The sequence below is a fragment of the Rhamphochromis longiceps genome, linkage group LG5, assembly GCF_057381845.1.
Source record: "Rhamphochromis longiceps isolate RC_006_pf linkage group LG5, R_longiceps_female_GT1.1, whole genome shotgun sequence".
Lineage (NCBI taxonomy): Eukaryota > Metazoa > Chordata > Actinopteri > Cichliformes > Cichlidae > Rhamphochromis > Rhamphochromis longiceps.
In genome coordinates this window covers 34,595,874-34,622,035 of record NC_140561.1, presented here as the reverse complement: position 1 = coordinate 34,622,035, position 26,162 = coordinate 34,595,874, and the positions used below count along the sequence as shown (strand labels likewise).

General features: G+C 40.2%; 2 protein-coding genes across 2 annotated transcripts in view; one reads left to right on the top strand and one right to left on the bottom strand.

The window, feature by feature from the left end:
* Positions 1-26,162, bottom strand: part of LOC146670440 (N-acetyltransferase 8-like) — an 850,360-nt gene that overhangs the window by 783,800 nt on the left and 40,398 nt on the right. The gene's annotated exons all lie outside the window — the stretch shown is intronic.
* Positions 915-3,951, top strand: LOC146670445 (potassium voltage-gated channel subfamily A member 2). The gene is made up of 2 exons (XM_085407359.1): positions 915-1,315; positions 2,279-3,951. The coding sequence occupies exon 2, from the start codon at positions 2,416-2,418 to the stop codon at positions 3,910-3,912; it is 1,497 nt and encodes a 498-aa protein (XP_085263485.1). The 5' UTR covers positions 915-1,315; positions 2,279-2,415; the 3' UTR covers positions 3,913-3,951.

Below are 26,162 nucleotides of genomic sequence, written 5' to 3'. Positions count from 1 at the left end.
TGCCTGAAAACTTCTCGAAGATAAACTAAATATGCAGAAATGAAAATTTTTTTTTTTACTCTTAATTTTGCCATTGCAATTTGAGAAGATCGCATCTTTTAACCATCAGCTGAATAGTGGTGGAGCTGCGTACCCCTTTAAATTGCCCATACTGCAGATAAGGTGAGCGCTAAGCTATAGTGCAGATGGGGAGCGCGTTTTTCCGCCCTTGCCTTTCTCCATCACCAGCCCGTCTCTTGGTATGCATAGCAATGCCTGACTGCAGGTTTGACTAAGCTTTATATACCAGTCCTGCGGCCGAAGCTGACAACAGAGATATTTTGCCCAGAAAGTTTTTTTTTTCTTCATGTAAAAATCTCTCGCCTCCCACCGTGCTGACACCATGCAGGGGCCATAAAGGCCACTTTACATGTGTGTTCACGTGTGTGCGTGGGTCTCCTGCTCAGTGAAATTGCATAATCTTCTAGCCCACTACGTAGGGCGGTTCTTTCACGCATGTCGTTTCAAGTCAGTGTCTGAGGAGGCTGCTCTGCTCACCATGTAGGCTATTAGGAGATTCTCAGAACTGTCTCTGCATTAGATACTGGGATGCACTGCCTGAGCATGTCTGCATCTCAGTCTGGAATCTGGTGGAGATGCTAATTTATGCCTAAATTATAAATAAAAATGTAAATTGACTGTCTGACGCATGCATAGATTAACTCTTCTGAGCAACCAAATTATTTTCACACGCCTTCAAATTATTAAATCGTGGTAATAAGATTATATTTTTAAGCTCCCTTCCTCCCCCGCGCCTCGCCTTGTCCCCCCCTTTGCAGATGTTGCCTTTCTGAGCACCTTATGGGGACTATTTACCTTTGAGGCTGTCTGCAGCCATCAGCTCGTCACACAGTCATACATGCTTGGAGGAGAACAGTGGTGGAAGATTTTTTCTGCTGATCCCAGCACCTTTGGTTATTAAGGGAAGCACCAGCACCTCCTTGATCGGTTCCCTCCTCCCTTTTTTTTTCTTCCTTTCTTTTTTCTTTTTCTTTTTTTTTTTGCCAATCGCCATCCCACGACAGCGTACCCGGAGGAAAGGAGTCGGGGAGGGGAAAGCGAGGACACACCCGCACATACTGTACCCGGTGTACACGGCAAGGATGCCGCAGACAACATGAGGTGAATATCATCGACTGTCCCAAATTGGAAATTCATTTTATACCTGCACTGGAATCAGATCGCCCGGTGAGCGCAGCTGGTTATTCACTTCCCTAATACCAGCGTCCAGCAGGAGCATCAAATCACATCCAGATGGGAAAAAAGATGTCTGCACGTATGTATGAAATTAAAGCAGCTTTACCTATCATTTCCATTTCCATTAAATGTGAACACGAGTCGTAGCATTTTGTAGTTGGCGGAATGATTTGCGCTGCAGCAGAAGAATGTATAGTGACCAGTAAACCTGTAGTTATGTATTTGCTGTGTGTGTCATAAGCGTTATTATTTTATTTTATAAAACTGTGCTCCTACTTTGTGAGTGGAGATGATGCAGAGGAGAGATACAGTTTTTTCTCTTGGAACCTTTTTCCTTCTATGGATAAATTATTTATAGATGTTTTTGAATATTTCAGTAACAGGCACCATTTCAAGACTAAAATGCTCCATCAAAACTAGACTGAAGTCATGTCTATGTTGCAGCTGTGTATTGCATTTGTTTGGCACAATAGTGAATCTTAAGCATGTCACATACATTGGTGTTTAGACTGCAGTGGTTTTCGATGATATTCTAGACAGGAAGCTGTCTGTATGAATTTGGTGTCTGCTGCATTGCCATATTCATGCTTGGCTTCACTAGAAAAGGTATTCCCATTCATTTCAACACATATTGTTCATTGCAGCAGATTAGTGTCCTAATTTATGAGCTCCTGTAAGTGTTATTTGCCCCTTAGCCCCTGCATTTACCTGCATTGAAGTAATTTATATGCAAGGCGGGTTGCTTATTTACATATTAATTTTCCAAAGTCAAGAGCAGGAGTGACATCCTCAAGTTTCCACTTGTTCATTTTAGCTCTGACAGTTTTCTCATGACAGTCTAACTTTACATAATTTCATATCGGATCTTATGACAGTTTTTAGAGGGTGGCTTCATTTTCTTCTATTTTGAGTTGTTTGATCTTCAGGCTTACGCAAACTCCTTACATCTCTGCACTAAACGTAAAAAGTATTGAGTGCTGAATCATGTCTCAGGTTTACCTGACCTTGCTGTCTGTCTTTGCTTTCTCTGTTCTATATGCAGTCAGATCCTAGGTGACATCCTGTGGCCGTCAGGTCTTTACAGTGTTGAGCCCCCTCCCTCTCCTGGCCTCCGCCTGCAGTTCTTCAGGCTGCAGGACCCAGACTCACTGAAAAGTGCAGGCCTCCTCCCCCCGCAGAATGACTGTTGCCACAGCCGACCCCTCTGACGAGGCGGCGGCGCACCCGGGTCACCCGCAGGACTACGACCCAGAGGCTGACCATGAGTGTTGTGAGAGGGTGGTCATCAACATCTCAGGGCTGCGCTTTGAGACACAACTTAAAACGCTCTCCCAATTTCCAGAGACTCTGCTGGGGGACCCCAAAAAAAGGATGCGGTACTTTGACCCACTAAGGAACGAATACTTTTTCGACAGAAATCGACCCAGCTTTGATGCCATATTATATTATTACCAATCAGGAGGCCGACTAAGAAGGCCAGTCAATGTCACCGTAGATATTTTCTCAGAGGAGATTCGCTTTTATGAGCTGGGTGAGGAGGCAATTGAGATGTTCAGAGAAGACGAGGGTTTTATCAAGGAGGAGGAGCGCCCTCTTCCTGACAACGAGTTTCAGAGACAAGTATGGCTACTGTTTGAGTACCCAGAGAGCTCAGGTCCTGCAAGGATTATTGCCATAATCTCTGTCATGGTCATCCTCATATCTATAGTCAGCTTCTGCTTGGAGACACTGCCCATTTTCCGTAATGATGAAGAGGAAATGCATAAGTCTCAAGCAGAAGTCTTTTCGCCTGAGACCAACACCACAATCATCAGCTACACAGCCACTTACTTCACTGACCCCTTCTTTATCCTAGAGACTCTTTGCATTATATGGTTCTCCTTTGAGTTTCTAGTGCGCTTCTTTGCCTGCCCCAGCAAAGCAGGATTTTTTGGTAATATAATGAACATTATTGATATTGTTGCCATCATCCCTTACTTCATCACTCTTGGCACAGAGCTAGCAGACAGACCAGAGGATGGTCAAGCAGGTCAGCAAGCCATGTCTTTAGCCATTCTCAGGGTCATCCGCTTGGTGCGAGTCTTCAGAATATTTAAGCTCTCTCGTCACTCTAAGGGGCTTCAGATTTTGGGTCAGACCCTGAAAGCCAGCATGAGAGAGCTTGGCCTCCTCATTTTTTTCCTCTTCATAGGAGTCATCCTATTCTCAAGCGCTGTCTACTTTGCTGAAGCAGATGAGCCAGAGTCACAGTTTGAAAGCATCCCAGATGCGTTTTGGTGGGCTGTGGTCTCAATGACAACAGTCGGCTACGGTGATATGGTCCCAACCACGATTGGTGGCAAGATTGTGGGCTCCCTCTGTGCCATTGCAGGTGTGCTGACCATTGCCTTGCCCGTGCCTGTCATTGTGTCAAATTTTAACTACTTCTATCACCGTGAGACTGAAGGTGAAGAACAGGCGCAGTATCTGCAGGTCAACGTGACCAAAGCTGATTCAGCGGAGGAGCTGAAAAAGAGTCGGAGTGGCTCCACCATCAGTAAATCGGACTATATGGAGATCCAGGAGGCTGTGAACAACAGCAACGAGGACTTTCAGGAGGAGAACCTAAAGACAGCCAACTGCACGCTGGCCAACACAAACTATGTAAACATCACCAAAATGCTTACAGATGTGTAGTCATCTTATATTTTCCTCCCTGTCACAGTGGGAAATGTGGAGCTGAGCATCTGGGTGGGACAGGCATACATCCTCCCATCTTATGTGTGCTGAAAATATCAAGGCAATAGAATTCATGCTGTTGATGATTGACTGAAAAATATTGCAAATACCATTCACTTCTTCTACGCCCATCCTGTCTTCACTCGTCACAGCTTGTCCTTAAAACTCCTCATTAATGAGTGGAAATTGAAAATTTAGCATTTCTGCATGGAGTTGGCTTTTTTCTGTGTGACTGTTTTGAAAAGTAAATGATAAGACCTACAAATTTCCCGCTCACAGTAGTAGTGCACAAAAAGAAAGTGGAGAAAACACAGTGAGAAAAGAATCGCTTTCAAAATGAAAAAAAAAAAAAAAGTCACACAAGTCCCGCTTAAGTCCCCTGTCCCTTGATCCCTCATTTCCCAAGGCACACTGCTCTGCCATGCGCTTCTGAAGAGCCCTACTTGTGCGCTACATATGCTGCTTCCTGGAGCCAGTGAAACAAAACTGTCCTATGCTACACTATTTAGAGATAAAAAGGACGTGCGAGCATAAAGCAAGCCCAGTCCAGCGCTGGCACGGCCTGTGGGTGACTTGTGACGAGGTTGGTGGTTAAGTACACCACATAATTTCAAGGATGAATGACAGCCATCAGCACTAAGCTCATGGTTTGACACCTTTGTTCCCAGTAGACATCAGTATCTGATGTATGACTGAGAATGGCCTTGAATTTTCACTGCTTTGGTCTTACATGTACTGTACGTATTGCAATGCAAGCTTTCTCCCTCCATTCACCCAAACTGGTCTTACTGCAGAGCTTTGAGGACAACTTGAATGTTTCTTCTTGTTTTGTTTGTTTTCCACAGTTTCACACATAAAGTACTTATTCATATATAGATGGGTAGACTAACTGTGACTTATCTGATAGCCAGTAGGTAGGTGCTGTTATTAGTAAACGTAGTCAGTAGATAATTGCATGACATTTTTATCTGACTGAGAAATTTCCACTTGTTTCTCGACTGCCACTTGCTTCATCACACCACTGTATATTTGTTTGCACACTGCCTTCTGTACAAATCCACACTTTTAAAAGGATGCCTGCAGGTAGCTGTTACAAGAACCTAAAACTCTATGTCAGAGGATTTCTTAAGAAATAATCATAAAGCCAAATCCTACATGTAACAGGATATGGTATCCTTGTCAATATTAACATTCCACGTAGAAGTCATTACCAATTAACTTTTGCCAGGTCGCTGTAAACTGAGCTACGAGCTGTGATTTTGAGCGTTAACTCACACCCTAGTTTTGGACATTTATCGCAATTGCAGATGTGATAGACTTGCAGTGGTGTTTTTTCTCACAGGTTTGTCACATGATCACGTCCTCACGATCAAAATACTAACTTTTAAGGACTAGTGTATAGAAAAATGCTTCCCCCAAACTGCCTTGTATCTGGGTTTACGCTACTCTCCTAGTGTTGCATGACCTCAGAAACATTCCTAGCATGTGTTTAAGCTCAAAGAAGAAGCCTCTAAGACAAAAAGAGTATAATTATTACAATAGACATATTTATTTCTTATGTATAAAACAGTAAATGTATACAGACAAAACACACACATATATATAATGCTCATATACTTTTATGAGAATTAAAAAAAACCCTAAAATATCAAACTTTTAAGAGAAAGCAAGAGTCTTTCCACAATGTGCAGATCATTGCCATGTTTTTTTTTTTTTAAATGATAATTATGAACACTGTTGTTCACCTGTGTCGGAGCCTGTCTGGAGTGCCAAAGACACACTTCCACTAGCCATTTTCTTTGCTGGTGAGTTCTCAGCAAACCTGATACACGTCCTGGATTTAGACACTAGACGTTTGCTTCACTTTATACAAAACTGCCTTTTGTGAAGTAGTTGTTGAAAGACGCAGTGTGGTACTGAACTGTGTCATCCCTAACCAGAATCTTTTCTCAGAAAGCCTTTATTGACATTAAATTGGCCAGAATCTAAATAGAGTCTGGCTGTCCACTGAAAACACTCTGATGCCAGAAGCACAATCTGTCTTTAAAAGTTACCATCAAATGTGAATTAGGTTCTGATTCTTGTTTTCAGGTAAGATTTTCCACTGTTTGCTCAACACTGCCAAGGTAACAGTCAAAGGCAGTAACATCAATATGGGAAGTGATAATTAGCAGTAGTGTAGCAGATACTGTCTAACCCAAGGGTCCTCGGACTTCATATCCAAGTCTCTTGCCTTTCTACATCTTTTCACGGATGTCTTCTGTAATTAGAAAGGTGATGGATTAGGAGGAGGTCTGTAGCAAGAACTGTCTTGATGAATTCTGTCATGTCAGGATGTACATCTTTATTCTAAGGCAGGGGTGCCCAATCCCAGTCCTCGAGAGCTACCGTCCTGCAGCTTTTAGATGCATCCCTACTCCAACACAGCTGAATCAAATGGTTTGATTACCTCTTCAGCATGCCATCGTGTTTGGCAAAGGCCTGATAACAAGCCATTCATTTGATTCAGTTGTGTTGGAGTAGGGATGCATCTAAAAGCTGCAGGATGGTAGCTCTCGAGGACCGGGATTGGGCAGCCCTGTTCTAAGGGTTTCATTCTGCTCACTGCAGTTTCAAACTGCAGGAGCAAAGTGATTTAACAACATCGCTGCCAATATGTGCTCGTCCAACTGCCTGACCCGAGGCTTCTGACATCCTCTCTTTGTCCAAATCTGTTTTTCTGTATCTTCAAAACATTTTTAGGGAATTTTAGTAAGTAAACTGCATGTGTTGCTTTTTTAAGAGTAGCTTGAAGGTGGACTGAGATCCTGAAAAGGTCATAACTCAAAGTAGGACCGAAAACAAAAACCAGCTGATTAGCAACATTCTCAAGATCATATGGTAGAGGTGGTGGTGTGAAAAGCATACACGCTATCTCTTAAAAAAACGCAAAGAAAGAAAGAATTAACCTCTTTGGAGCTCCACAATTTAACCAAGAGCTTATTGATCAATAGTTGAGTATTGGTTTGGGTGTTTGAGTTGTGTGCATGTGTGTGTGTGAGTGTGTCTCTGTGAGTCTGAGAGGGAGAGAGAAGGAGAACTGCTGAATGTCAGTGTATTAGCCTGGTTGTATAGCTGCATTTATGCAACAGCCATTTGCATATCTTTGTATGTGGGGAAAAGAGAAAACACTCACAGTCTGACCAAAAAATATGTCTATGCATGCCAATGCGTCAAATCCTATTGTCATTTCTTTGTTTTTACCATTTTGTTGGACAGAAATTTAACATAAATGTTACACGTTAGCATTTAACTATTTGTTTGACAGTAGGCATGCTATTGTACCTCAGCCAACTTCACTGTAGCAACTCATTTACTGGAGTTCACAATGTTGTAGTTGTATATCAGCAATTATTTCTGCTTAAAGCACAAAGACAAGTAGAATCATGCTTATCTGTAAACCTACAGATTTAATCTGCACAATGTTTGTTTGTTTTTTTAAATTTTCAGTCTAAACAAAGTCAATTATACATGAAGTTGTGTTGTTTTATGGGGAGCACCACAGCCTCTAAGAGTTTCATCTCTCACCTGCTGAGGGACCCACCAGCAAATCCACTCCATGAGAAGGGTGCCCAACAGTGAATACACTGAGAAATCTATGCAGAGATTTGTTATTAGCTGGTAGTTTGGGGGGGAAAGAAGGTTCAGTACATTTTTTCTGTTTTATCGGGCATAAATTCCATGTCGATCCCAAGAGCTGACAAAGCATTTGAAAGAAACCTCAAAGCAAAAATGAAACACTTTTGCAATATTCTGCTGCTGTATGTCAAACACTCACATGTTAGCTGAATGTGAATATGAGCTCTCTGATCTTTGGGGTTTGTTTGAACCGCGATGTCAGCTCTGTGTGACAAGGCTCATACATACAGGAAACAATACAGTCAATATGCAATCTTAATGCATGTGTGTGTTTAAGACTTTTTTTTTCTTTTGACCCCAGAGCCTGATAGTGTGGCATCCACTGAAATTTGTACAGTTGTTCACTTCACCCCCCCTCTTCCCTTGTCCTCCCCATTTCATAGAGGCCTGAAAACATCCATCAATGTTGATACAGTGGATAATGGATTTTCTTTCTATGAAATGAACTATGACAGAATAATGTAAATAGTAACCAATGGATGATGGAGTAAAAACCATGTACTATATACTGTATGTGAAGTCTGAATTTAAAACATAGTATTATCTGCAATAATCTATCTATCTATAGATAATAGATAATAGATAATAATCTATCTATCTATCACTTTACAACAAAAAGGACAATCTATGGACAAGAAAAACATGCAGAATTTTAAAAAAGGCATATAATCCTTCCAAATGATCATAACCATGAAAAAGTAATATCAATAATGAAGCCAATAATAACTCATTTGAAATTGTGTTGTGTGTGTTTATTGTGTGTCATTTCTGCCCCTTTTTGGTCATAAAATCATGTGTTTTATTGACTTTGGCATGAACACAGTACAAGCAGAGGTGTTTTTTAACTGTTTATCCACCCTTTTTTTCCCCACACGTCACAATGTTAACAAGGTATTTAGTCTGAAAATGATTTGAGGTGCTAATTTTAGCTGAAGAGCATCTGTGCTGATACAAAATGCCGTAAATCGATCAAAAGCTTCTTTGTTGTTATTCTTAGGACAGCCGGCATCTTTGTAGCCACGGGCAGTGTAGAGGACATTTTCAGATGCCTCCTGGTATCTTCAGTTTCTGCCTCCCTTTAAGTGCACGGAATATGCTCCCTGCAGTTTAAAAGAGAGAGCAGGGTGTTCTATTAATAGCTTTTTGTTGGTGGAAGAGATAGGAGAAGGAGGAGAATGTGAGCAGAGACACAGAAAGGTGAAGAGAAAGAAAGAATTTTAAAGAAATCCTTCAATCATTCAGTGAACTTTCTGTGGATCTCTGGTCTTGACATCCAAATGTAAAAATCCATACTAGGAAAAAAATGTACTAATAAAAGCAGCTTGTTTTGTATGCAGTTAAATAAAGGTTTTTTTATTTATTTATTTGAGGTTTTTTCGTTTAGATCCATAAAATGTGCCGTTGAAATTTCCTATATATCTATGAAGTACTCTTTTATTCTTGAGTTCTTATGATATCTTGTGTTATCTTCTCACCAGACACATCTACACCTGAGTGGTTTTGCAAGCTGCTGCCTTGTGCTCTTCTATCTTTAGTCCACTTGTGCTTTAACTACAGCAATGCATTGTGAACAGGAGCACTTGGGGCCTTGGTGCTGTAGCTACAGCTCTGCTTTAGTCATTAGTCTTGCTTTGATCCAGCGATGCAGTGCAGCTCTCTGCAGCCTCTTTGCTGAAACCGGGGCAAACAGTGACAGGCAGATGGGACAGAGCAGCCTGAGCAAGGACACAGGCAGCAGGAACAAAGCCCTGCTGCAGGTTGCTGCCACTGCCACAGAACTGTTGTGAGGGAGCAACGAGTGAGACTGTGTGTTGTTTGTCAGGGATGGTAGCATACCCACAGGAGCATGGATGAGTAGTCATACAGGCTTGCACTGTGCTTACCAGCTTGTAATTAGGAGACGAGTGCTGTGGGACTTGGAGCTAATCCAACAGGGCTGCCCAGCATCAGACCACACCCTGTTATTACAAGGTGTTAAGCTTTATTCTAATTAAATCCAGTCCTGGAAATAGTGTCATGAGTTTTGAAATTGTTAAATTTAGCTGTTTAGAGCAGTGTACAAGACACATGCTTATTTTATTTCATTTTATTATATTTTAGCTTTTTTTTTTTTTTAATGAAGGGTTTTTTGCATTCAGTTTTAGTTGTAGAACGATTTAGCGATGGAAGAAATGATTACTGCCCTCTAGGGTGGCATTGCTGAAACTACACAAAGTCTGTAATTGTAATCAATTTGTTAAAAACACCTTGTGGAAGAAGCATTGAGATTGAATTCCAAAGATTTAAAAGTTAAATATTAATTTAGCAGATGAATACCTCTGTGAGTGATGTAAAATATGATTATATCATATTAGAAAATTTCAAGCCTCTGAGAATGGCAGCTCTGTTTAATCTAATTCCTAAACAGTTAAAGCAATGTTTTTGTAAAACTCCTTGAATTAAAGCCCGAAGCCATTCTTACAAGCACATTTTTTTAATTTTTTTTATTTCATTTTAATATTTTATTCCTTCTTTATATAAAACTCACTGTGGTGGTGTGCAAAAATGGTGTCTTTGTTCAAAAACATATGGACCTAACTGTATACATTGTACAAAGTTAACTCCATGTATAATCTATACAAAGAAGAATTTAATGCAAGAATGCATTAAATTCTATGCTATATTTTTAAACTCAAAATGCATAAATAGCCTGACATTTATAAATGGATGATTAAGTCTTAAAAAATGTTCCAGTGAGCAGGGAGGATACTTGCTTTTAAGGAAAAACTTGTAATATCAAACAATATCACGTGTCTATCATAGATCATAGGTCTTTGGTCAAGGTGCAGATCTCGTGTCTCTGTCAAGACACCTTCTGAATCTGACTTCCTTCTGTGCCCCATATATGATCATTCCTGTACTTCACTGTTTCACTGTTCCAAAGACCAGCAAGTGCTTGTTTCTGCAGGAACCTGAGCAAATGTGGTGGAAAGACAGACAGCTCTTGTGACAATATGAAGGTCCCATATTAACTCTATCACCACTGCCCCATAGGAATACACACAGACATGCCTTTTATATTTTGACAGTTTCAGGATTTCCCTAAAACTACCACCCTGGAGCAGGGTGCCGCCGGTGCATCGAGCCGCCTGGGGGGCTCTTCAACTGGTGGGGGGGATGGTCACATCTTGCAGGAGCTTTCTTCTCTCAGGAACTCTCTGCAGGAGGGGGAGATACAGGAGAGGTGGAGGAAGATCTCAGCCTGGGCGTTTACCGTCTTATGTAGTCTGGAAGATGTGTGGTTGGTGGGGTGGGTGCAGTTTTCTCTGTGGTGGGGTTGGGTGGACTGTCCAGGGCTCTGTGGAGCCGGGGGGCGCTACTGCACTGGGCCCCGGTCTGATGGGCCTGGGCCCCCCTTCCCTGGCGGGTCGCGGAGGGTGGGAGTGCCTACTGGGGTCAGCGGGGGAGCTGGCCCCAGGGAGGGGTTACCTGCCCCTCCCTTCCTTCCCTCCCCATCTCCAGCTGCCTCCCTCTTCCCGCTCCTCCACAACCACCCACACATGCAGGGCCTTGGAGTGGGGGTATGTCACCAGGGTGCAGAGGAGGCTACCCCCCCCCCCCCCCCCCCCCCCCCGTCCCCTTCTGGCTGCCTCTGCCTCAATTTTATCCCACAACTTAGACATTCACATTATTCACACTCTCATTACACATACATATAGGATCTTGGGGGTGGGCACAATCACGGAGTCCAAATCACCATCAGGGTGTATACCTCACCCCTGACGTCGTTGCCCACCTCTCAATTTTAAATACACTTAGTCATTGAGGGTTAGCAGGAGGGACTATGCGCTTACCTGCTGCTCCTTGGCAGGTAGCTCCATGCCCTCCTGGGTTTTAATTGCACCTTAGAACACATATGCATCAACACTACAATGAGCGGGTGGAGGGAGGTTTGGAGTCTTCTCCCACCCCCATTCTCTGCGGCCTGCTGGAGCGGGAGGGCTAGTAGGAGGAGTTGGCCGTCCGACTGCGGTCTGGGGTGTGGGGCCTCCCTGCTGCTGCGGAGTCGGGGTGGTCTGCCTCTCCCCACCGCAGGGAAAAGGGTAACACCACCTGGGTCTGGGTGCAATTCCCCCCTCCAGGGGCAAGGGTACCTAGACCCGGTTTGTAGAGTACGCTTGGGGAGTGTGATTGTGTGTACAGCGTCTCTTTATGTCTGTCTCCACGTTGGTTGAGTGTGGAGTGAGTGCATATGAGAGCATGAGGGTGGGAATGGATGTTTGTGTCTGTGTGTGCCTGTATGTCTGTGTCTATATGTCAGGTTGGGTATCAGACGCCACCTCTCTGGGGACACCTCAGGCCCTCCAAGGTTTGGAGGCCTATCTCCACCCACCACCACTTCCCCTGCCGGTGGCGGACTCCCTCAGGTGTCGGTGTGTTGGTGGTTCTTTGTGTCTGGGGGTGGGCGTCCGGGTGCACACCGGCTCACTCCTTGGCGGCCGCTTGTCGGGGCCTGGGGCCTGGGGCTCGCTCGGGCCCCTTTGGAGGTGGGGTGCCCCCGGCCTCTCGGCCTAGGGCTCGGTCACTCAGGCGCAGCTGGGGGCCGGCGGAGCTCACGGGCGCGTCACTGCAACTCCCCCTGACTTCTGCTCCGCGGCTGCTGGGCGAGCCCTCATCTGGGACTCTCCTCAGCTCTTACTGGGACAGTGGCGCGGCTGCCCCTCTGTTGGTCTTCCATGGTCTCTTGTGTTCTGGGGGCCTCTGGATGTCTGGAGTTTTGATCTCCTCCATACCCGCTTCACACCCTGGAGGACGGGGCTGTGGCCCCCCCACACTCCCTAGCAGATCATTACATGGAGAAACCTTTGGAATGCAAGCATGCTGATCCACACAGGTATGCACACATGGGTATTCACAGACGCGGACTAAAGCTTTCTTGGCTGCTGCCTCAAAGCACACTGTGCGCTGTCTATCTTGCGTGCTGCACAATATCGTTTATTACTTAGTAAATACTGATATCTATGACTAGCTAGTTTATTGTGATGGTGCTTTGTTTTCTCTATTATTATGTTGCTCTTTGTTGTTTGCTGTCTCCTCTGTTTGTTTTTGTTTGTTTGTTTGTTTGTTTGTTTTTTCTCCATACAGGTGACCCAGGAGTTTTTTTTTTTTTCTCTCTCTTCCCCCCCCTTCTCACCGTCTCTTCTCCCCTTTGGTTTTCTTTCTTTCTCTCCCCCTCTCTCTCTCATTCATTCCCCCTGTCCTATTTATTAAAAAAAAAAAAAAATGACAAAGGATGAACTGAAGCTCTGCCATCACGTAATGTCGCATACTGCTGTTTCTGATGTCATTTAGAAAAAAAAAAAAAGAAAAAAAAAATAAAACTACCATTTTCCTTCATTTGACTCACAATGGTGGGTCTAAAGTCCATCTGAATAGATATAAGGTCTATTTCATCTGTAACAGGTTCAATATGTTTTTCGTTTTGTACATTTTGGGTCACTTTAGGAAAAGTAATCAAATTTCTGACTGAAAAGTAACATTTTAGGTAATTTATACTGTTGTCAATTCTCAAAATGTGTCAAATTGGGCACAAACAGTGTGTCAGGGTTAAGGAAAGTGGACTAGTGGTTCACAGCTCCCTCTGAAGGGTCAGCCTCCCTCTGAAGGATCATGAGATGATCAAAGCCAGTAAAAAAATCAAAATTTATTGTTTTCTCACATATACCAAATATTTTAAACTTTTCAAATTTAGTTTTGCCCTTGAACAACTGAAGTAGCAGTGGGAAATGCTTTTCTGTAAATTTTAAGAGAGATAAAGGCTGGAAGGCCCTGATTAAGCTTTTATATACACTCTATATTAAAATAAAATATAAAACATTGTTTTGTTTTATGTGCAATCTTTCACGTCCCTACATCTGACATCTGTAAACTAGAGATAACAAAAAAGGTAAATAGAGAAATAAAAAGTGTAAAATCTAAGTAGCTCAAGATTAGACTTGAGCTTGCTTAAACAGCTGCTTGAAAAAAAAAATACTAGGCTGTTCTCTGCATAAACACTCTTGATTGTCTAATCAGTAATTGAGTCTACACTGTTAACCTTTGCTGTATTTTTCACAGTAAAATACCACAAAATGCCCAGTAACTTACCTGAAAACATTTCTACAGTTAATTACTGTAATTTGCTTTGCATTATGGGTATATTAAGGTTATTTACATTTACTTACTGTATTTTTTAAAATTGCGGTAGTAGTTATACCTACCGTTAACACATTAGCAGTAGTGCTACTGTATTATGTGATTTGAATGGTTCATCATACTGTTTGTGTATTTTTACTCTTTCAGTGGTTGGTTGCAATAGTGCATTACATTTTAACTCTTTCACTGCCAACCATTTCCAGATTTTCCTCCAACCTATGCCATTTGTCAGTATGATACCAGTGAAAGTATTATGGTTTTGACTTTTTAGGGGACTTGCCTGTGTGTAAGGTTCAAGAATTCTGATCATCTAATCTGCTGCATGCAGTTGTATGCACATGCACAGCTGCTGCAAATGTGTGCTTGCCACTGCGTTGCCAAAGGCGAACTTCAGTCAGTGGAGAATATTGTAATAATTTGGCGGAGGCTTCTCAGTCGAGCAGTAACTGAATTGCTCATTTACTGAACGTGCAACATGTACAGAACTCTTCTGGGAACTAGTCAACCCAACTTAGTGAAACACACACTGAATGCATGCTGGCCCCGCCCACCCACCTACCTCTACCAACCACCACTCCATATCCTGACTGACATGACCTGTGATCCAGTGATTGACAGGAGAGGAAAGACAGTCCAACTTTGTTAACTCTTCATTACGATATGCTCGAGAGGACAAAAGATTTTGCACCTCGTTATTGTTGGACCTCTGTGTGGAAACTGCAAACAGGACGTCATAAGGTAATGCAAAGGACTCTCCTACCTAACATACTCGTTTATTAATTCTTAAGAGCATATATATTTTTTGTGTGTGGGGGGGAGGGGGGGCTTAAAATCGGTGTTAGCTTGGTCGAAATAGCACATTAGCTGAATTATTCTGGAAAAAATAGGTTGTGTGTGTTTTTTTCTTTTCTTATTTAAATATATATTTAGATATATATTTTCCACGGGGAGGGGCGAAGAACACAGGCACAACGACAGTCTTTGTCTTTTTCCCGCCGAGTGTGGTGCATTGTCCTCCTGCGCTTCTGTTCTATGACTATTGAGAAGCTGGCCATGCTAACAGTGGGACATTTAGCTTCAGCTAAAGCAGCAGGTAAAAATACACATTTAATGAGAATAAAGAAAGACAACTTTTTTTTGGAAATTTAGAGACTGCTAAAACAATCTTATCCAGTTTTGAGCTTGCTCATGTAGGTTAGCCTGCTTTATTTAATTTTGTGTGAGCTGCAGTACACAACACTAAAAAGTTAATATAACATTAGGTTGGTGGCATGAGGAACTCCAACCTAAGTTTAATATTTATTATTTTTTTAAGTGGGAAGGGGAGCATGTTTTTTTTCCTTTAATACAACGTCTTCCAGGGTCTTTTTCATAGGAAAACCGTGTAACGTCTGTGTTAGGTTGGTCAAAAGAGCAATTAGTTGAATTATTCTTGAAAAGATGGGTTGTGTGTTTTTTTTCTTTTATTTACTTATGTAAATATATTTTTCAAGGGTTAAATAAATGCAACATTAAATTAACAATTGTCTCTCTGTCTTTTCCCGCCCAGTGTGGTGCATTGCTGTCCTCCTGCCCTTGCTGGCTGCGCTGACAGTGTGATGTAGCCTCAGTGTTTGTGTTTTAAAGGCTTTTTCCACCAAGATGTCTGTTGAGAGAGAGATGACCTTACCCATCACACCAAGGGTAATAGCGCTTGGTAAGTAAATAGTTTCAATCCTCTTGTAATATTTTTGTAAAAAATCTATGTAATTATTGTGGTATTTGTACCCACAACAACTTACTTAACAGGGGTTTGTCTGTTTTATATTGTATAAAAATAGAATACACACAGTTTGCTGCTGTTTCTCTTATTATTTATTATACACAATGACCAACAGGAAAAAACAGCCTAACATTTCAGCACAGGCCAAAATGCCAAAACATTAGGCAGTTTTTTCCTGTAATTGATCATAATTTTCATTACATAATAAATAATAAGAGAAATAGCAGCAAACTGTGTGGATTCTATTTTTTTACAGTGTGAGGCCTGCTATCCAGCATTCTTGTGGAAACCTTATTTGTAAGGGTGAGCACATTGTCTTATTGGACTCTTGTCTGTTTTTAGGGAATAATTTCATGTCTGCAAGCCGCTGGATGATCAGTTTGGAGGGCAAGGTATTTTATGAGCCTGAGCAGATGCATGACTTTGCCAGCACCCTTGCTGTCTTCTTTGCGTCATACTACGTTTTCAACCTTGAGTATCAGGAGTCAGCGTCCATCACACAGGAGATGATACAGAGGTAAATACTTTACACCATTAAAGCTTACACCATTTAAGAATGAAATATATGTGATAGCTTGACTACAGTTGCAGAAACATATAGGTGATTGCTGTAATGTATGTTTTAATTTTGAAATTAAAGCAGCCTTTTTTCCGTTAAAAGGTTCTTTGTGAGGATCAATCCAGACATGGGAACAAAATGCCCTGCAAAACTTGGTACAAGCTGCAAGACAGGTCGTGTCGTAAAGAGGAAGGTTACAAGCATCAGCCCTCGGATCACCACCTTCCTCCAGCGGCTCTCTGAGTTTGAATGGAGGACTTCCAACTAGGTAAGAATACAGAGATGATAATATCTTTTACATAGCTGATAATTATATACATACTGTACACACATCCATACAACAGTATGAATGATCTCAGACAGATGTGAACAAGTGAATAACCTGAGCAAACATGAATATTGATGATGTGTCTTTGACAGGTGGTGATAAAGACTACGCTGAACCCGACCATCCTGGTAACGGAAATCTAAATCCCATGTCACATTCTATTTCCTGGGACCCACTGATAATTATTACATTTTGTAAATGATTTTTGTTTTACAATTGTAATAGTTTATTTAATGTTCATGCTGGTGGGTTTGTCCTGTTTTTAGTGGAATGAAAAACTGTTTTCCTTAAAAAAATCAGACACGGAAAGGTGAAGGACTGTGTAGTTTTCATGTACGCTTCTATTTATTTTGGTTATTGACATTGTTTTTATTCAGTTGAAAAATGTTTTTCTTGTTAAAAAAATATCAACAATAAATGTTGGTTTAATTCACTATTCTGAGACTACTTTATTGAATTATATTGTTTTTTGTAAATGTTCTTATATTGAATATGAATGTTAATATTATTTTATATGCTGTAAAACACAATTACAGTCTAAACAAATTATACTGTACACAATTACAGTGTTATACCATAAACCACATTTGCAGTACAGTGATACTATAAAACTTAATCACGGTAAGTCTTTCTAACTGTAAACCACGTTTACAGTAAAGCTGTTATACTGTAATATATGTTTACAGTAAAGTGGTTGAACTGTAAAACATCACAACAGTAAAGATACTGTAGATTAGTAATTACAGTAACTTACTGGCAATAGTGTTGCCAGTAAGTTGCTGTAAAAATACAATAAAATGTCTAACAGTGTACACTGTCTAACAGTGTACACTGTCTAACAGTGTACACTGTTAGACATTTTATTGTATTTTTACAATACTGTAATTACTAATCTACAGTATCTTTACTGTTGTGATGTTTTACAGTTCAACCACTTTACTGTAAACATATATTACAGTATAACAGCTTTACTGTAAACGTGGTTTACAGTTAGAAAGACTTACCGTGATTAAGTTTTATAGTATCACTGTACTGCAAATGTGGTTTATGGTATAACACTGTAATTGTGTACAGTATAATTTGTTTAGACTGTAATTGTGTTTTACAGCATATAAAATAATATTAACATTCATATTCAATATAAGAACATTTACAAAAAACAATATAATTCAATAAAGTAGTCTCAGAATAGTGAATTAAACCAACATTTATTGTTGATATTTTGTTAACAAGAAAAACATTTTTCAACTGAATAAAAACAATGTCAATAACCAAAATAAATAGAAGCGTACATGAAAACTACACAGTCCTTCACCTTTCCGTGTCTGATTTTTTTAAGGAAAACAGTTTTTCATTCCACTAAAAACAGGACAAACCCACCAGCATGAACATTAAATAAACTATTACAATTGTAAAACAAAAATCATTTACAAAATGTAATAATTATCAGTGGGTCCCAGGAAATAGAATGTGACATGGGATTTAGATTTCCGTTACCAGGATGGTCGGGTTCAGCGTAGTCTTTATCACCACCTGTCAAAGACACATCATCAATATTCATGTTTGCTCAGGTTATTCACTTGTTCACATCTGTCTGAGATCATTCATACTGTTGTATGGATGTGTGTACAGTATGTATATAATTATCAGCTATGTAAAAGATATTATCATCTCTGTATTCTTACCTAGTTGGAAGTCCTCCATTCAAACTCAGAGAGCCGCTGGAGGAAGGTGGTGATCCGAGGGCTGATGCTTGTAACCTTCCTCTTTACGACACGACCTGTCTTGCAGCTTGTACCAAGTTTTGCAGGGCATTTTGTTCCCATGTCTGGATTGATCCTCACAAAGAACCTTTTAACGGAAAAAAGGCTGCTTTAATTTCAAAATTAAAACATACATTACAGCAATCACCTATATGTTTCTGCAACTGTAGTCAAGCTATCACATATATTTCATTCTTAAATGGTGTAAGCTTTAATGGTGTAAAGTATTTACCTCTGTATCATCTCCTGTGTGATGGACGCTGACTCCTGATACTCAAGGTTGAAAACGTAGTATGACGCAAAGAAGACAGCAAGGGTGCTGGCAAAGTCATGCATCTGCTCAGGCTCATAAAATACCTTGCCCTCCAAACTGATCATCCAGCGGCTTGCAGACATGAAATTATTCCCTAAAAACAGACAAGAGTCCAATAAGACAATGTGCTCACCCTTACAAATAAGGTTTCCACAAGAATGCTGGATAGCAGGCCTCACACTGTAAAAAAATAGAATCCACACAGTTTGCTGCTATTTCTCTTATTATTTATTATGTAATGAAAATTATGATCAATTACAGGAAAAAACTGCCTAATGTTTTGGCATTTTGGCCTGTGCTGAAATGTTAGGCTGTTTTTTCCTGTTGGTCATTGTGTATAATAAATAATAAGAGAAACAGCAGCAAACTGTGTGTATTCTATTTTTATACAATATAAAACAGACAAACCCCTGTTAAGTAAGTTGTTGTGGGTACAAATACCACAATAATTACATAGATTTTTTACAAAAATATTACAAGAGGATTGAAACTATTTACTTACCAAGCGCTATTACCCTTGGTGTGATGGGTAAGGTCATCTCTCTCTCAACAGACATCTTGGTGGAAAAAGCCTTTAAAACACAAACACTGAGGCTACATCACACTGTCAGCGCAGCCAGCAAGGGCAGGAGGACAGCAATGCACCACACTGGGCGGGAAAAGACAGAGAGACAATTGTTAATTTAATGTTGCATTTATTTAACCCTTGAAAAATATATTTACATAAGTAAATAAAAGAAAAAAAACACACAACCCATCTTTTCAAGAATAATTCAACTAATTGCTCTTTTGACCAACCTAACACAGACGTTACACGGTTTTCCTATGAAAAAGACCCTGGAAGACGTTGTATTAAAGGAAAAAAAACATGCTCCCCTTCCCACTTAAAAAAATAATAAATATTAAACTTAGGTTGGAGTTCCTCATGCCACCAACCTAATGTTATATTAACTTTTTAGTGTTGTGTACTGCAGCTCACACAAAATTAAATAAAGCAGGCTAACCTACATGAGCAAGCTCAAAACTGGATAAGATTGTTTTAGCAGTCTCTAAATTTCCAAAAAAAAGTTGTCTTTCTTTATTCTCATTAAATGTGTATTTTTACCTGCTGCTTTAGCTGAAGCTAAATGTCCCACTGTTAGCATGGCCAGCTTCTCAATAGTCATAGAACAGAAGCGCAGGAGGACAATGCACCACACTCGGCGGGAAAAAGACAAAGACTGTCGTTGTGCCTGTGTTCTTCACCCCTCCCCGTGGAAAATATATATCTAAATATATATTTAAATAAGAAAAGAAAAAAACACACACAACCTATTTTTTCCAGAATAATTCAGCTAATGTGCTATTTCGACCAAGCTAACACCGATTTTAAGCCCCCCCCCTCCCCCCCACACACAAAAAATATATATGCTCTTAAGAATTAATAAACGAGTATGTTAGGTAGGAGAGTCCTTTGCATTACCTTATGACGTCCTGTTTGCAGTTTCCACACAGAGGTCCAACAATAACGAGGTGCAAAATCTTTTGTCCTCTCGAGCATATCGTAATGAAGAGTTAACAAAGTTGGACTGTCTTTCCTCTCCTGTCAATCACTGGATCACAGGTCATGTCAGTCAGGATATGGAGTGGTGGTTGGTAGAGGTAGGTGGGTGGGCGGGGCCAGCATGCATTCAGTGTGTGTTTCACTAAGTTGGGTTGACTAGTTCCCAGAAGAGTTCTGTACATGTTGCACGTTCAGTAAATGAGCAATTCAGTTACTGCTCGACTGAGAAGCCTCCGCCAAATTATTACAATATTCTCCACTGACTGAAGTTCGCCTTTGGCAACGCAGTGGCAAGCACACATTTGCAGCAGCTGTGCATGTGCATACAACTGCATGCAGCAGATTAGATGATCAGAATTCTTGAACCTTACACACAGGCAAGTCCCCTAAAAAGTCAAAACCATAATACTTTCACTGGTATCATACTGACAAATGGCATAGGTTGGAGGAAAATCTGGAAATGGTTGGCAGTGAAAGAGTTAAAATGTAATGCACTATTGCAACCAACCACTGAAAGAGTAAAAATACACAAACAGTATGATGAACCATTCAAATCACATAATACAGTAGCACTACTGCTAATGTGTTAACGGTAGGTATAACTACTACCGCAATTTTAAAAAATACAGTAAGTAAATGTAAATAACCTTAATATACCCATAATGCAAAGCAAATTACAGTAATTAACTGTAGAAATGTTTTCAGGTAAGTTACTGGGCATTTTGTGGTATTTTACTGTGAAAAATACAGCAAAGGTTAACAGTGTAATGAGATACATAATGTAGCCCTGGGAGTTTAGATGGAGTAGGACCGTCTAACCGTTCTCCTTCATAGTCAATGGAGAATCAATACATTCATACACTAGACCGCACACTCCACTTATCTGGGATAACAGATGGGCTGGGTTAAAAACATCCTACTGATGGCCAGATACTCTGAAGTCAACTGATTTAAACAAACTCAACAAACCTGTGTTCAATTAAAAAAAAAAGATTTTACATAATGAAGAACGGGGGTGTAGGTCACATAGAAACCAGTGATTAATGGCCTTGATAAATTTCAGTTTGTTGTGTATTGTGCTGGGGGCATGCACAACAACCCACAAACTTGAGATACACCAGAACAGTTAAACACAGTAGACTACTGTATGTTTAATCTTTGTACAAGTTGGTTTTGCAGTCTATCGTTTGAGGCAGTGACAGCTAAAGGAAGTTGATGTTTAGGAGCTCTGAGCTGTTTATATCTTAATGTTAGATTGCAGTGTTGGGGAGTAACGGAATACATGTACCGCTGTTACGTATTTAAAATATAAAATATGAGTAACTGTATTCCGTTACAGTTACCGTTTAAAAAGGTGGTATTTAGAATACAGTTACTTTGTTGAAATAAATGGATTACACTGCGGTACTTTCCTGTTTCATTTTGTCGTGGGTCAGGACTGTTTGGGTTTGTTTGACAGCTACGTTCTGTTGTTACGGTTGCCATGGTTACAGGGCGACGCTCTCTCTCTCTGCGACTGTGTGTTTCCTGGGTGAGAGAGCGCCTTTTCGTTGTTGTTGTTGTTGTGCTAAGCTAACAGGCAGAATGCTACAAGCATAGCTCTAAAGAATGTAGCATCATGGGCAGTGTAGTCCATGTTGCAGGGAGAATGGACTGCCATACACGTTATCTGTCTGTGAGCGCGAGGAGGGAGAAAAAGGGGAGTGGAAAGGTACGAGTTGTCATCGAGGAAAAACGGGAGCTGGAAGCATGTAAATATAATAATAACCACTGCAGCCGAGAAGAGTGCCTGACGAGCCCAGTTGTAAGTAAGCTCGACTCGACTGTACACCGTGTTCGTGTTTTCCTCCGAAAACAATAAGTTCCGTTGGAGCAGTCTTTCAACGCCTCTCTCTGTCTCTCGTAAGAAAAGTTGACCCACACAACAAAGTAAAGCTATTTTTCGGCTACGAGCCGACAGGGACCCCGCCGTATTAGCCAGAGGTCCCTTTACTACAGTTCGGAGTCGCGGACCTTCAGTAATAGTAATAAATCACACAGCAATAGTACATTCACGTTGTTGTAAAAAGCATGATAATATATTAAGTAATCCAAAGTATTCAGAATACGTTACTGTCATTGAGTAACGTAACGGAATACGTTACAGAATACATTTTGGGGCATGTATTCTGTATTCTGTAATGGAATACATTTTAAAAGTAACCTTCCCAACACTGTTAGATTGTCCGAAGACGGTCTGAAGAGGCCAAAGTTATCATTGAAAGAGCAGAGGCACAATGTAAGAGACAGAGGCGTAAATGTGCCAGAAATATGTCACAGCTTATAAACTGTAACTAATGGCTCTTTAATGTGTGCTTTTTCACTAACTATATCTATATATTTTTCAGTTACATAATCTAAATTTAAAAAAAAAATCATCAAGAGTTTGTGCAACTCTAATAATTTTTTTTAAATGGAATCCATCAGTCACTTTTCAAGAGAAGATGGTTAATCGCTTTCTTCCATGTAGTTAAATTTAAAACTCCAGTTTTTCTTTTGGATATTTCTAACTTTTGGGCAGAGCTAGGAATGTTGTTACCCCCCATGAACTATACAGACAGGATGGGTGTAGCTTCAAAGTCTGAAAAGTGAAGTTTTGCTGAGTTTATTGTGTTATTTGCTAGTTTAAAGTCTATCTTAAGACATAATCGAATGATTATTCCATAATAATGTTTATTTTTCAAATAATGTTCAAATTGATAGTGAAAATAAAGAAGATTGTGTTTTAGGGTCTACTATAACTGATTACCGAATGGGGATCCTGCAGTTTCTTGGAGTTGCCCATTGCTCATCACATTGGGGTTTAATGTCAAAGGCTTTAAAACAGGAGCTCGCTGACTAATGGGTGACATCTAGTGATAGATTTGTTTCTCAAAAAATTTAATTACTTGTTTGTTTGTTTTTAAAGCTATCCATGCAATTACTTAATATTTAACAGTATAAAACAGACTGGCACAAATCCCTGTCCAATCACTTTCACCAAGTCTGAGTTTAGATTAATATTTTTTTTTACATATATATTTTCCATTTAGTTACCAAAATTATTTCTCTGTAAATGGCAAAAACAAAAAGTAATTCATGTACAAATATGTGTGATGTATCTGAACTACAGTTGCCATTGGAGTGAGCCATGATCAAGAATGGAGCACCAATAAATGCTATAAATGCACCACACAATGTGTCCATAAAACATTTATGCAGTCACTGCAATTCAGTGAATGTCAATCGAAGTTGAGAAATAAAACTCACTGAATGCAATAAGTGAACACAGTATGCTCAGCATTGCTTAATTGTGATTAAAATGGCAGATATCAATGATCTAAATTAGCAGTTTTCATTTAAACTGTAGGTTCATTAAACTTGCTGTCACCCCTTGTTAATCAGTCCAGTCCACTCTGATCAATCGCTGATCTTTCTTGATTACTTAACCTAAGGGGAAAAGTCCATCCCTGCTGCTGGCTGTGTACACATCTTGTGGAGGCCATTTCTAACATGTTGAGCAATGAAAGAATGTCAGAGGCTTTAAATATCCTGTGTGAGTTAATATTTTATCAACATCTCAGTCCCTAGGCCTCTTCCCCCTTTTACATCCCACATCCAACTCTGAGATTGTGCACAAAGCAGGAACGGTATACTTTTTGTTTTAAACGCCTAGGCCCTGTCGCCCACATATGTGGACATCACATTTTAGGTTGTCTAGACCAATATGCTAAATTTTGCTCTACAGGGCCTGATATCCACTTACGAGGACATTACACTATCAAAATCACTTCTATCAAAGTTTAAAACGAATGTCCTCATATGTGGAAAAAAAAAATCTGGTAATTCTTTGTTTTTACATTCATCAGGTCCCAATCAACCAAATAGCAAAGAGAAATAAAAAATGCATGCCATGAAAGAGTTTGGGTCTTAGGAGGTTAAACCTACCAGCTTTTTCTCACTGTCTTCCCTTCACATTCTCACAGCTTGTGCACTTTCTATTTTTCAACAAAAATGCATTTTCCTGCTATTGGGTTTGCAAATGCAAACCTTTCCCTTATAGAAAATGTTGGTTGTCTTATCTCGGCACATACGATTTCTATCACATGGAATCAAACAGAGAGGAATCATTTGAAGGAAATTAAATCTTGATGAAAAGGGGGCATTCAAATGTGCTTAATAGGCAATCTAATTTAGAGTTGCAAACAGAAAACGAGCTGAGCAGCAGAATGAAGGCAGCTCCATGTGTGGTTCAGTGTGTCCCACTGCATCCACTGAGCTTATTCATTATGTATGCAATGATCACTTGATGAAGGGGCCTGAAACAAAGCATCATCTTCATTGTACAGATGGCACTGCTGGTGCTTCTTTGCCCAGAAACACTCCGACAACACTACTTGTTTTTATGGAGTTTAATGAAATGTGAGGGGTTTCAACAGCAGTGGCAGTTAAAAATACTCATAGGTTTTCTATAAAAGATAACTCAGATTAATAACAACCTTTACTGCTTTACACTGCTTGTAAAAGATGTTAATCATCAAGTTCATTTTATCTTACAAATGAAGAAGGCAGCCTACATTTACACTTATTGTAAACAAAATGTAGGGAAAATGAAGTTTAAAGGTACAACAGTTACATAACTATCTGTGGTAAACACACAGTGTTATCTATGTATAAACCAACTTCTTCACTATCTTTCAACCCATTGTATTGTATGTTGCTATATGTGTACACTCTTCCAGTGCAATTAGGCCACAGATATAGTGCCAAATCTAATAGTGCAGATAATCTGGATAAAAAATGAATTCACCTCATTGCTGATTTCTAGGCATAATGCTTTCAGAGCACATAACCAATAGACTGTCAAATATTGCCAAGGTGTCCAGTTCGACACTTGAAAATACTCAAAACAACTGGATTATCCCTTAAGCCAGTACCAGCTATTTGCCACTTGAGGCAGCAGAATAATTAGTAGTAAAAGGTAAGAGTGACTAAATATGTTAAAACCCCGAAGCAATCAGCAATCAACTGATTTGATTGCTGATTGCTGAAAAATAAGCAATTAATGCAGTGAACTATAAGGCAGAGAAGTATTTTCTATGCCTTCTGACCCTAAATGGCTTATTATCATTTGAGAAATTGGAGCTGAGTTCCAGGGTGGAGCATTCATGTCAGGTGCAAGAAGGTTGCCTTCATTCATTATTCATGTTTGATCAAAGAGAGTGATCAAGTACCACTGAGGAATGCAAAGTCATAATAGTAGGGTGAAATTGTGTTTTATGATGGATGGTACTTCAATACCATTGATACGTAGAGGTTAAACTGGGATGTTTTTCAGTCATTTATAAAGGAAAGTATAGAAGTGTAAACACAGCACTTCTCAATAAACTGCCATTAGCTAGTTTTTCATTATTAGAACCACAGTGGTGTGTGAAAACCACCGCTTTGACTTCTGCAGGCTGAAAGATTTATAGGCTAGCTTCTCTATTCTCCTGAAGCAGCAGCCCATGCAGCCACACCATGGCAACAATGGCCAACAGCTTTCCACTGGATAAGAAGATACCCAGTGTTTAGAGTTGAATACCTGTCCATCTGTCCCCACCAACATGGCCGCAAGCAGGGCTTTTCAGCACCTCTGTCACACACGCTGAGGTATCTAATTCCTACACATACGAATACACGGAGGCTGAACAAAGCAACCAGAGACCTCACGAGGATTAAAGACAAGAGTTTGGTACAGAAATATTTTATAAGCCAAACAGAAGTGGTATTCCAGGAGAGTGTATTAGAAGCAGAGGATTGCACCGTGCATATTGTGTGAGTTTTAGAGCTGTACTGTGGTGATAAGGCCTATGTTGGCTTCAGAGACAAGAACCTGCATTATGTGGAAGACAGGTGCTGAATGTTAATCACGTTTATTAGGGATAGAACAGTTTACTGCATTGCAATGTTTACACTGAAATGTGATGAAAAACAGAGCATGATCAGAGTGGATTTATTAAAAAAAAAACATTCTAGAAGAATAAATCGCTAAGCAAAAAGTCGTATGGTACAGTTTTGTCTGTATTAT

Coding starts and splice junctions, on each gene's coding strand:
- LOC146670445 (XM_085407359.1), top strand. CDS start 2,416: ATGACTGTTGCCACAGCCGACCCCTCTGACGAGGCGGCGGCGCACCCG.